This window comes from Alligator mississippiensis, chromosome 1 (genome assembly GCF_030867095.1).
Source record: "Alligator mississippiensis isolate rAllMis1 chromosome 1, rAllMis1, whole genome shotgun sequence".
Lineage (NCBI taxonomy): Eukaryota > Metazoa > Chordata > Crocodylia > Alligatoridae > Alligator > Alligator mississippiensis.
In genome coordinates this window covers 422,487,583-422,500,842 of record NC_081824.1, presented here as the reverse complement: position 1 = coordinate 422,500,842, position 13,260 = coordinate 422,487,583, and the positions used below count along the sequence as shown (strand labels likewise).

General features: G+C 42.7%; 1 protein-coding gene across 9 annotated transcripts in view; it reads left to right on the top strand.

The window, feature by feature from the left end:
- The window catches only part of NBEA (neurobeachin), an 882,854-nt gene that overhangs the window by 145,646 nt on the left and 723,948 nt on the right, over positions 1–13,260 (top strand). For all 9 annotated transcript variants that reach the window (XM_019498256.2, XM_059716302.1, XM_059716129.1 and 6 more), the window contains exons 3-5: positions 7,806–7,906; positions 8,155–8,250; positions 10,770–10,891. In XM_019498256.2, the coding sequence (XP_019353801.2) occupies positions 7,806–7,906; positions 8,155–8,250; positions 10,770–10,891 (319 nt within the window). The remainder of the gene's footprint in view (positions 1–7,805; positions 7,907–8,154; positions 8,251–10,769; positions 10,892–13,260) is intronic.

The following is a 13,260-nucleotide window of genomic DNA, read 5'->3' as shown; positions in this document are numbered from 1 at the left end:
TGATGAAAATGAAAGGCCACTATGTATATAGGTATCAGTTGAAAACAATGTTTTGCTGATATATTTACACTTTTAAAGCAGTTTGGAAGCCTACCAGTACCTTGATCAGTATAATAAAATAAATTCTAAATACCTATATATTTTGGCATTTGATTTTGGGTTTTTCATGATGGAAAATCAAAGCTCCTGCTGAGACCATTTTGTATACCCCAAGGAATTATGCACAGAAAAATTCAAAATTGTGCACAGGAAAACTCAAAATCATGCAAAATGAATTACTTTTTATTTATTTATTTATTGTTTACAAATTAAAGTAAACATAGCACTATTTGAACCTTCTTTAGAAATATAAGCATGTACTTTGTATGGTTGGGGGTGTGGGGTGTGTGTGGGGGGGATTTGTGAAGTTGTGGGGATGTGTATGGGGTTTGTGGGGGGTTGTGGACATGGGGGTTTGTGGGTGGGTATGGGGTTTATGGGAGCATTTGTGAAGTGGTGTGGGGGTATGTATGGAAGTTGTGGGCAGGTGTGGGGTTTGGCCAGTTGCCCAGCGACAGCAGGCAACGAGCCCTCGGGGCATTCATGGCTGTGGCAGGCAGAGCCCCCGGCAGCACGTATCTCTGGCTGAGTCCCAGGGCCTACACATGCTGACATGGAGCCAGCCCAACCTGCTGGTGTATGTTTTCGGGCCAGACTGGGCTGGCACCATGCCAGCATGCGCAGATTGCGGCACTGCAGGAGGGAGCCATGCATCTTCGGGCTAGGCAGGCTTCGCCCCTCCATGTGGGGCTTCTAGTACTCCAGTGGAAAGCTGCCCATGTATGCAAGCAGTTGCCCACCCGACCCGATGGTGCATGATTCCATGCCTCCATGTGTGGCTTCCTGCCTGGCCCGATGGCACACAGCTCCCGGTTCATGTGCCATCAGGCTAGCTCTGCCCTCTGCATGGGGTTTTCCATGAACACTTCCTTGCTCCCTCAGCCCCCACCTACACATTCCTGCCCTGCCCTTCACCCACACTGCCTGCTCTTTGCACAGCTCCCAACCCTCCCCCACCCCTGGCAGTTGCCTGCACCCACCCCACAGGGCCCTCCCAGCCTTGCAGGTACCCTGCATCCCTGACCCACAAGCCCCACTTACCTCATAGTTTCATAGTTGGTAGGGTCAGAAGGGACCTGAGCAGATCATCAAGTCCGACCCCCTGCCATGGCAGGAAAAAGTACTGGGGTCAAACCACCCCAGCAAGGTGTTCATCCAGCCTCCTCTTAAAGACCCCCAGGGTAGGAGCCAACACCATTTCGCTTGGAAGTTGGTTCCAGGTCCTAGCCACCCTGACAGTGAAGTAGCGCCTCCTGATGTCTAGTCTGAATCTACCCTCTGCCAGCTTGTGACCGTTATTTCTAGTCACTCCTGGTAGTGCTCGGGGGAACAGGGACTCCCCCAATGCCTGCTGGTCCCCTCTGACTAGTTTGTAACAGGCCACTAGATCCACCCTCAGCCTTCTCTTGTGGAGGCTGAACAGGTTCAGGTCCCTTAGCCTCTCCTTGTAGGGCCTGCCCTGCTGCCCCCTAATCATGTGAGTGGGCCTCCTCTGGACCCGCTTCAAGTTGTCCACATCCCTCCTGAAGTGCAGCACCTAGAAGTGGATCCAGTACTTCAACTGCAGCCTGACCAGTGCTGCAGAGAGGGGGAGGATTACCTCCTTGGACCTGCTTGAGATGCATCTGTGGATGCATGACAAGGTGTGGTTGGCCTTCCTGATTGGGTCCCCACACTGTCGGCCCATGTTCATTTTGGCATCAATAAGGCTCCAGGAGGGGAAGTGAATCTGAACCAAGCCCTGGTGACTAAGACTCTCAGGCCTCACTCCTTCCCCTTCTTCCTGGCTCTCGGGATAGGGCTTAGAGTTTGCTGCCCTATTTGCAAGAAGCTCCTGCAGGCTAGAACTCTGCTAGCCTGGAGAAAGCTCTTTGCAAAAGTAGAAAATCCTTGGGTATCTCTATTAAAATGAGAAATCCACTTTTTTTTTCTCTGTTAAAAGGGGAAAATCCATGTTTTTTTTCCATGGGAAACAGAAAACCCAGATCCCTGCTCATCAGATAGGAACTCCAACACTTAAAGCTTATCTAGATGATTATTTTATTTATGCCCACATTTTTCCAAAGTGCATTAGAGAGGATATCAATATATAGTTTTTGCCAAATATAATTTAGAGCTTAAATTTAGGTAAGAGTTACTATCTAATCAGCAGAGAAGATGGAAAAGGATTAGGATAAAAAAGAGATGAAAATGTGATTACTCAGGCACATGCATCTCAGGGAGAGTAGTCTTCAAAATATTAAGCTATAATATTAAAAAGCTGTATTTAATATAGGCAAAGTTAGATCCATCAGTGAAATATTCACCTCATTTTGAAGTCTTCATAATTATGGTTTTTATTATTTTATATAGTATATTATTTACTCTTTTCAGGGTCCAAGCATTTATTTCACATCATTCAAAACCGTAGATCAAATCATTTCTACTAAGGAGTAGGAGCTGGTTACCCACTTTTAACATCACTGAGGACACAGGGACAAATTGTCACTTTAAAGTACATGCACATAGGTACTTGAACCCTCATAAGTGTCTACCAGCTGATCCAGTATAGCTGTCCTGTTTGCTCACTTCCATTTCTCAGTAAACAAAGCTAAACTTTGTGATTTACCCCTGACTGAAACAAATAATAAATCATTGCTGTTTAGCTTCCATTTACTGTAAAATAGGGTAGACAGATGAAAAAGCTACAGTTGATTCATCTGAGTGGTGGTAAGTCCTTCCCTGCTCAGTCACTGTAATTGTTCTGTTTGTTCCTGCAAGAGAACACCACAAACTCTTGAGCTCTGTGTTTAAATGCTTGAGCTCAGTAGGTGTTTTGTACCGTGCAGTGAAGGTTCACAAACTCAAGACAGTGTTTTGCAACTACAGATTCTTTATCAAACGTGCTCTGTTGCTAGAACTTTTCAAAATGTTGAAGTGGTGCCTAACGGAAGGGGCAGTCAAGTTCCAGATCATGTAGTTCTGATTAAATAATACCCTACTCTTTTTGTTTCTCCCCTGAAATCCAGGCAGCCAATGTTCACACAGATTCCAACTCTACAAAGCATCAAACAAACAGTTGAGACTTCCACTTCCTAGGACTTCATGTAGTTTCTGAGAACAATCTCAATATAACTCTGGTGGTGTCTGTGTTAGAGGCAGAAGCTCAAACCTTTTGTATAATTCATGATTATAGAATTCAAGATAGTGTTCTATCTAGTTTATTGAAGTGACTGGGAATTAAAAAGTACTTTGAGGTTGCAAATATTGGCAGAAGTCCTGGATGCCCCATCAATGAATGGCAAGAACACTCATTCTATCAGTTCTTCTAAAAATGTTTCCCTGCCTCACTGTATCACTTCAGAGGTTTGTTTTTTGGAGGTTTTTTTGGTTTTGGGGGGGGAGGGGTGGGTGTTTGGGTTTTTTTGAGAAACCTTCCATAAACGTATTCTTATCTTTCCCCCTATGGAACTGAAAAGGGAGAAACTGTATTCTCCAGGTCGATTTTAAAAAGTTACAGTTGTTTGTCATAATTCTGATAACATGGCAGCTCAGAACGGATACCCATTTCCTCAGAAAGGCTTGCATACATGGTGAAAAGGAACTGAACAGAAGTCCATTGGACCATTAAGGAAGAATGAATGGATAAGAGACCTGCAGGACTTATGAAGTTTTTCCCCCCTCCCCCGTTCTTTAGCTTTACTACTCTTCAAGGTGATTGGATGTCTTTAGATCTTGCCAAAGCTGCTTTGCCCTGCTATTCCCATCAACTTTCCAAAAAGGATGAGTGTGAAGCTTGGTATAGTGAAGATTCTCATGGCAAATTACAATGAGGGACTAACTACTGCTGAGTGCTAGGAAGCTGGTACCATGCTTTTCCAAAAATCTTGAACAGTCTGTCACTGATGGGCTCAATTTTTGCTGCTGGCTTTTGTCAGCTGCAAAGGCCAGTGATCCTTCTTGCATGTCAGGAGTTGTTTTGAGATGTACCTAGAAAGACACTTTTTGATCAACAAAGAACTGACATATGTTCTGGGTAAAAAGCACTTTGCACTGAGAAGAAAGTTGATTCTCTTTGGGTGGTAGTAAGTCATGAGCTATCCAGCATTTGAAACACTTCACTATCTGAGATTGTGCAGAAGCTATGACGGGGAAAGAAAAAAAAAAAAAAAAAAAAGAAGCTTTTATTGCCTTCAGAGTTAGATGAGTGCTGGTGATACTCTAATCTTTGTCCCAGAAGCACTGCCTGTCTCAGTTCATTTGTGAATACCAAGGGTGTTCAACCTTCAGCCCGCAAGCCAAATCCAGCTGCAGAGCCATGGCATCCAGCCCATGGAGATGCTCGTGGGCCAGAAGATTTGGCAGTGGGCAAGGAGTGGAAGCATTATGCATCCAGGTCCAACCCTGCCTGGGCCATTGCCATACAGCAGGATCAGGACTGGGCCTGTCCCTCACACATCTGGATCAGGCTGGGCTGCTCCCCATTTTCTCCTCACACCTGAACATCTGGCTCAGGGCCAGAAGTCTGCCCCTCTACCTGCTGTGTGTCCAGATTGGGGCTGCTCTGCCTCACTTCTACCCCCTCCACGTGTCCATGTTGGGATTGGGCTGCTTTTTGTCCCCCCACATATCTGGATTGGGGCTGCTTTATCTCCCCCTGCTCCCTGTGCACCCGGATCAGGTCCAGGCCGCTTTCTGCCCTTTTCCTGCGCGGGCAGTTTAGGCTTGAGCTGCACATCCCGCTGTGGTCAGATCAGGGCTCTGCTGCACCAGTCCAATATACCGGATCAAACCCACCAGTTGAATCTGGCTCATGGATAGACCTGGCACCGCCCATCCAGCCCATACGGCAAAAAGGTTGGGCACCACTGGTATATATAATGATAATTCCATGGAAGAGAAGTTGAGCCATTCAACAGTGCAGACAAAAGATTACTAAAATGCCCACATAAGTGAATGCCAGATAGTTTTAACATTTATGCAGCATTTTCTTTAGAGAACTGTGAAAAAGTTTAATTTACAGGATAGGACTAATGATGGAGGCTCTCTGCTAGAACATATTCTGTGGCAGGACCATGCAACTGGCTACCCATGGGCAACATGCCTGTGTGGGATTAAACTGTGGCCCATGGGAGTTGTTGACTTGGCTACCAGAGCTGCTGTGTTGACCCAGCTCCAGAACCCAGGGGGGAATGCTGCTGCTGTTCATCTTTGTACCACCTGCCTGCCACTGAATTCACAGTCTTCATTTGCCAGTGGTGACTCAAACCAGCAAAAGGGGAAAGTGGGTAGTGGTGGCAGCATTCAACACCTGTGTTCTGGAGCCATGCTAAGTCACCACCTGTTACCAGAGGTGGTTCATCTGGCCGACGAGAAGCCCCATGCTATCATAAATTAGACAGCCTTGTTTTAGGATTGGCAAGATGGTCTACTGACTGACAGTTATATGACTCCAGTCAAGAATATTCCATAAAACCAAAAAACATATTGTTTCTTTCCCTTGAGTCTCACCTCCTTTTTTGCATTTTAGTCATGCTGTTAGTACTTACTGTAAACCTCTTAGTTTTTATGTTCCATATGTACCTGAATCCAAAATGACTTTGAATTTAAGATACTTCCTCTTCCCCCCAGTAATTTGTAAATTTCCATGTATAGAACCTAATTATTGGGGGTTGTCTTAAATTTGTTCCACTCCCTGCCCCTCCACCTCACTGCTGTGGCAAGGAAAGCAGCAGTCACGGGGCAGGCAGGTGGGTCCCCACTCCTTTCCCCTCCCTGCCTGCCCTCCTCCATGTTTCTGCTTGCCTACCTGCAAGCTGTATCCACATAGTCACTGCTCCCACAACCCCTGAACACTTGACCTTCTGTGGCCTGTGCCTTCTCCCTCCCCCCCCCCTTTCCTTCCCCGTCCTGCCATTTAACTTCTATGGTCACTGTGGCTCTGAGGCACTTGGGTAAATTTCATATTTTTGTTCAGACTGCAGATGAGCAACAGTAGTTTAAAAAAAAAAAAAAAGTAACTTTTACTATTTTTTCCCATTCTCTTCTTCCACAAACATAGTTGAAGAGTTTTATTTAATAACTTAAAGCAATCCTCATGATTCATGCCCAGTAGGTGATAAGTAATAAGCAAATGAAGGTGGCTCTTAACGTGCAAACGTTTAGGTTACCTTCATTAATGGTACTTCTGTAACCTTTCTCTAGATATGTTAATGAAAAATAACTTTTTTGTGATTGGGTTTTGGTTAATAAATTCTTGTAGAAGCATATCTTAAATCTTGCTTGCAACATTTAATCCAAACCTGGTTTATGCATCATACTTAACCAGTCTCCATAGGATCATGTCACAGATGGTTGATTAGCTTTTCTGAAGGTTTACTCGGTTCATAAGCTATTAAGTTTTATAATGAGAAGATCATATAGTTACAACAAGTGTCTAATCCCATTTTGTAAATGAGTGAAAAGTGAAATTAAGGGGAGGAGGAAGAACAGAGAAATACCTTTTCTCATCTTTAAAATATTTTAAATACTGAATACAGCAGGTTTTACTGTAATAACTACCATATCTCCAGTCTATCTATGAAATCTCTTACTTCCATACAGAATACTCTGTGTTTCATCTATAAACACGTCTGAGAACTGTGAAAGAATTGATAACTAAGCCATTTAAGAAAAAAATGAAATAGTAGTGCTCTCTTAAGTAGTATTGAGCATAGTAACTAGACAGATACAATGTGGCATTTACCATTAACGTTCAGTTGGTATTGTATATGAGTTCCAGTTGGCCTTAGTCGGCTCGTTTTGAACCTTTTCTCCAGCAGAAACTGCTCCTTGGAATGATAATTTTTTGTATTTCACCTCTGAAGGGTTAAGCAACTTTTCTTCCTGCTAGTAACAGTTATCCCAGCTGTTAGCAGTGTAAGGCTTTGAAGAAAGTCAGAGAGCATACTGAAATCCAGGATCCTACCAATTATCCAGATCTTTAGTTTTAGTTAAGATCTGGGATCTGAACTTGTTAATTTTGAACACCACTTATTCCAAAAAAATTAAATTCTTACTTCCATTTACCTTTGTAGTAATTTACCTTTGAGATGCTGTAGTGGACAGTATATCATACATTAGTTCCAGAACACTGCATAATTTTATTGTTTGTTTGAAGGGTGGTCTCTTCTTTTTTTTTTTTTTTTTTCATTACTTTATTTGATGCTTGAAATGGAAAATTCTGAAGTTTTAATGTTGGGTAGCAAAGCAGAGACAACATTGCAAAAAACCCCCATGATGTATAGGGATGCAGTACATCCAGCCTGAAGAACTTTGAGGCATATGCATCTTTGCTCCAAAAAACTAAAAACATGCTACAAGTTTGGTGAAGGAGCCCCTTTAAAGGTTATAGTTAAAAGACTGTGAATAATGAGCTATAAGTTCCTACCATACTACAGTGTTTTGCAATACTATATGTTGTGCATTGATCTGCTGTTTTTTTCAAAGACTGAAAAGATTTATTCTTAAAATAGATATGTAATACCATTTTTATTTAAAAACAGAACATATTGTAATAGGTTGGTTGGACATTCTGGTGGTTACATACACTAGTTAAGGAAAGTAATGTAATCTGGTTTAAATATTTTAAACGTAATGGAATAGCTGCTGTCAGACTTGTAGTAGTAAAAAATGCTTTGATAAACTAAAGAATTCAAAGTTCAGAATAACTTTATTTTCCTTTGAAGATCTTCTAGTTGATATGTTGGGGGTTCTTGCCAGCTACAGCATCACTGTCAAGGAGTTGAAGCTTTTGTTCAGCATGCTTCGAGGAGAAAATGGAATCTGGGTAAGCTGTGATCAGATAAAGTATTAAGTGTCAGTGCATTAGTGCCTGAGGTTAGCATCAAAAGCCTCTGGGGGCATATAAAGTTGAATTTTTTTATGTTGATTGAATGACTTTTTAAAGTTTCTTGATAACTGCTTTAGAATTAATTGGCTGTTTTGTTTGAAAACAGTCCAGTGGCTAAAGTGGCCTCTAGAATGTCTGTAATAAATGGCTGTATTGACATTTCTTCAATTTTATTGTTTTAACAGCCAAGGCATGCGGTTAAACTGTTGTCAGTCCTTAATCAGATGCCACAGAGACATGGTCCTGATACTTTTTTCAACTTCCCAGGCTGTAGTGCTGCAGTAAGTGTTTAACCAAAATACTTCTCTTTCTGGAAACAATTTTTTTTCTTTAGGTTGGGCTTGAAGACTCTCAATAAAAGTAAAATGAGGGTGGGGAAAAAACTGGAGTACTGCTGAGGAACCACTCACCTTACAGGATTACATTCTTGGAGATAGGGGATGAAGGGAAGGTAAATACTAAGATGGCTAGGGTCCCTCCTTTTTATGAAAAAAGAATGCTTACTATAATAAATTATTAAAATCTTAAATATTAAAAGAGCAAGTAATAGTCTTTATGGAAACTTTTTAAAACATTTGTAAACTAGTCTCTTTATTTGCCACATAAATAGAATGCATTATGGCAGGACTATCCAAGTTCCTGGCATCTGGGGGCTGCATGCCCCACAGACCACACTAGTGGGGCCTGCACCAGTGGGTGTCATGGACCCCTGGGGCTGCACATTATGTAGCCCAGTGCTTCCCAAACGTTTCCTCAGCATGACCTCTCACTCCCAACCTGAAACCCCCTCCTCCCCAGGTGCCTGTCACTCCTGATCCACAGCCCCTGGCCCTACCAGTGCTGCTCACTCCCAACCTGCAGCTCCCCAGTCCCCGCCAGGTGCCCCAGAGCCAGGAACCTTAGTTCCCTAGCCCCCTCCTCTCCTAGCAGCACCGAAGCCCTGGCTGCCGCCTGTGGGAGGTGGTAGCTGCTGTGGCCTGAGTGGAATGTGGAGCCCAGCTCCCGCCCCATCTCTCCACATCCCCTCCCTTGTGGGCAGCATGGCTGGAGCAGAGCCTGTGGTGGAGAGAGGATGCAGGCTGCCTGCTGTGGTCTTGGGGCTCCCTGCCCTGCTGTCCCCCACCAGGGGCTTCATGGTCCAGTGGACAGGACCTGGCACAGAAGGAAATGCCATGCTGCCATGGCCACCAAGCTGAGGCACCCCCTACCCACCTGGCAGTACTAGGGGCACAACTCGGTGCCACCGCTGGTGCCGGTGGCCATGATGGTGTGACGCTCCCTCCTGTGCTGAGTCCCGCGTGGGGTTGCGGAGGTGGCTCTTGCCTGGTGCTGATCCAGTCCCATTGCAGTCTTCTGCCCTGCTGTGGGTGCAGCAATCTTGCGACCCCAACTGCTGATTTTGCAACCCCATTTGGGGTCACAAGCCACAGTTTGGGAACCAGTGGTGTAGCCCTTGTTGTATTGTGTGCCCCTATCCCTCTCCATTGCACCATGAGTCCCCCTGCTGCACCATATGCCCAAATGCCCCTATCCCCACTACACTGCACATTTCCTACTTCCCCACTGTACATCCCAGTGTGCCCAGCCCCACCCTGCACTGCACATCATGGGCTCTTCTGCTGCACTGTGCCTCTCAGGTGCCCTCTTGAGCTTCCCCAACACTGCAGCCTGCATGACAGTGCACTGCCCTGTCCCTGGGGCAGGGAAGGGGAAGCAAGCGGAAGAGGGAGCTCACCAGAGCTCTTGGGTGCTTCTACAGCCAGAGCAATGCAGGGGGAGCAGCAGTTGGATGGGAGCCTGGGGTCTACGGTTTAACCCTGTGTAGGTTGTATATAGTCCCTAGGCCACCAGTTGGACAGGCCTGCATTATGGAATGCAGTACTGTAAAAAGTTTGTTGGCTCTAGTTTGTGATAACACTAAAAAATTAACCTGTGACTTAATTTGAAATACCTGAGAATGATAAATACTCCACTCTCTCATGCATATTTACTCTGTGCTTGTATAGGGAGGTATCAGTATCAGTTGCCCCAGAACTGATAAACCCTTCTCAGTAGCAAGATACATCTTTGATATACCCTTTCCCCTTGCTGTACCACTGTATTGAAATGACAGTACCAAATTTTTGCAGAAATTAGTAACAACTCTAAAAATAAATGACATTTGAGAGGCATGCACTTATGATTTTGGTGCTATTTGAAAGATGTTCTTTTGTATTTATAGTAATGCCTTTCCCGATAATGAAGAAAAAAAACTCCTCTTCCTGACAGAATTCATGATACTGTATCAAATTACACTACATCTAATTTTAACAGCATTGTTGTTTTTGTTGTTGTTCCTAATACAATTTCTTTCTCCCCTCCTCAAAAAATAGAAAAACAATTAAGAAGGTCTCCTACACACAGCAAACTACTTCAGAGTCCTGCGTAATTAAGGGAAATGGCTTTGATACTTATCAAAAGCTGAATTGAAATTTTAACATCTACAGAAATAATTTATTTTTACTATTTTTTTCTGAATATTACTTCTTGGCAATATTCAATAGCTGACTTGATCTGATTCCTCACATTTTCCATGGATTTATGTGCAAAGAGAACTGAAAACAAGAAAATATAACAAAGTAATAATTAATGCATTTATACTACAATTGTAGAATTTTTCTTGCACCTTTTCACAGCGTTTGCCCCAGCCACAGCAAATCCACACATTTACAGTTAGGTATCTAAGAAATTTTAGTTTAGATAGCAGTCTTTTTAACACAGAATAACAGCATTAATATTAGTTTTCTTTTCTTTATTTTAGGCAATTGCATTGCCTCCCATTGCTAAGTGGCCTTACCAAAATGGGTTTACTCTTAACACCTGGTTTCGTATGGATCCATTAAACAATATAAATGTAGATAAAGATAAACCCTATCTCTACTGGTAAGTAACTCAAAGCTATATAAAAAAAATAATTTTGACCTTCCTATAAACAAGTGTCTATTTTAAAAACTTTTTTTGTTAAAGCTGCTCCTTTTTGCTAATGTTTGCAGATTTGAATGTCAGTTTACTATGTTATAAACTCTGAAGATTGTGTGTAGTGTTTAGTTCTTATCAAGATAATAAATCTAACAGCACAAAATATGCCTTTCGTTTGAACTATAAAACAAAGTAAACATTATTTGAACTATTCTGAGCAATGCATTTTATGAAGCTACTGTTTGAAGATATCTTTTTGTATTTGAATATATTCTTCTTAATGATATTTAAGAGGCTGTTGTTGATCTTGCTTCTGTGATCTTAAGAGGATTTGCTGCTGTGGGAAGGAAAGCCTATTCATACTGCAGTCCTTCCTGGTTTAGTCCTCCATGCTTTTCCGGAAACAGAGGCATGTAGGACAGTTCCACGTGCCCCATCAGACTCTGTTTCTGAGAGATGCCATCTGGGATTGGATGGGGAAGCCCTATGGCACAAGTGGGCTCTCCTGCCTCCTTTAGGCTTATCAGAGAACCCTAAGGCAAGGGAGGAGCACGTGTTCTTGTCACAGCCCTTTCCAGTCTGACTGCGTGAGGCTGTGCAGTTCCACCTGCCTGTGGCTGTGGCAGCAGACGTGCCCCAGTTGAGAACCATTGGTGAGGCAACACAACAGTGGTTCTCAACCATGGTAACACCAAATTCATTGGAGGTGAAGAGGGGTGCTCTAAATTTAAGAAGGTTGAGAGCCACTGATCTGGTTATTCATACTTCAGAAAGACAACTATGGTATTTGGGTAATTTTGCTTACAGGTCATTTATACAATTTTACTTCATTTAGACTTTAAGCAGATGATTATGTAAAAATGGTGAATTTTGAAATCTTTTGCTATCTGTCATGAATTCCCATAGTTTCATGAAACAGAAGCAAAATTGTAATAATATTTAATAAATCAGGCATGGAGGAAGGCACACTACAGAAGCATGGTATGTTAGCATTAATATAGATTTTATGTAGAATAACTCTGTGTAGTTGTTTAGCATGCAGAAACTTGTGGGAATGATAAAAAGATCTGGGCAGAAAATATTTTTTTCATCCTGTAAAATTCTTCCCATTCTGGAATAATTTCAACTGTGTTTACCAGTAATTTTGTATTTTCATAAATCATTTTGAATCTGAAAATAGTTTAAATTAAATGTTTTACCTTTTGAGCCTTTTCAATATTTTGAGGAAAAAAATTGTTCTATGGTAAGAAAAGGTGTAAGATTTCCTGACCAGCTCTAATGAACAGTTCAAATCTAGTCCTTTTCTCTTGAGGTTCAGAGTAGGAACAACGTGGAATAACTTGTTTTTGAGGGATAGTTGATGGGGCTTTTTCACACAAGCATTCTGAGAATTTTCCTTTCCCTTTTTCTCTTTAATTATGTGTAGTGTAACACCTTTGTTTTGAAGCTTCAGTCATAGAAAGGGCTTCTCATTTTGATCATTATTTTCTTCAGTCTGCCAGGGCTTAATACAGCTATAATGGAAAAGTAGATATATTTCATGTGTTTACTTTTGTTTCCGTATCAGATTCCAACTTTGGCAGTGGGACAGGTTTTAGACGGCATAATTAATCTGTCTTTGTGAACACCTAAAAATGGGAAGAACAGACCTAAAAGTATGTAGTCTGTGGTAGAGAACATTCTGCTACTGTAGACTATCAGTATAGAAATATTTTTGGGCTGAATGGTGAATATGGTTGCTATTTATGGATTTACATTATTTATAAAATTAAATATAAAATTGCTCTGTATTCTACTCTAAGCCTGCTGTTATTCTTAAGAATGTTTTCAGTTCTAATACCTTTATATCTTCAAGTCTCAAATATGAGATCTGAATATTTTTTGCCTCTGTGCTGACTAGAAGGGAGTTCCCCAGCCTGTAGGTATGCTGCTGGTTCTTCCTCCCTAGGTGCAGTACCTTGCACTTGTCAGTATTGAACCCCTTCCTGTTCTCATCCACCCACCCCTGTAACCTGTCTAGATCTAGTCACTACCTGTCCCTCTCCTCCAGCGTGCCCACTTCTCCCCACATCTTAGTGTCATCCACGACTTTGAACAAGGTGCTTTTCACCCCCTCATGCAAGTCCCTGATGAAGATATTGAACAGTGCGGGCCCCAGGACTGAGCTCTGGGGGACCCCACTGCCCACATCGCGCCATCCACCACCACTCTCTGGGTGTGGTCCTCCAGTCAATTTGCGACCCATCTGACTGTGTAGGCATCGACGCCACAGTTGCCTAATTTTTTAATGAGAATGGGATGAGAGATGGTGTCGAAGGCCTTCCTAAAGTCCA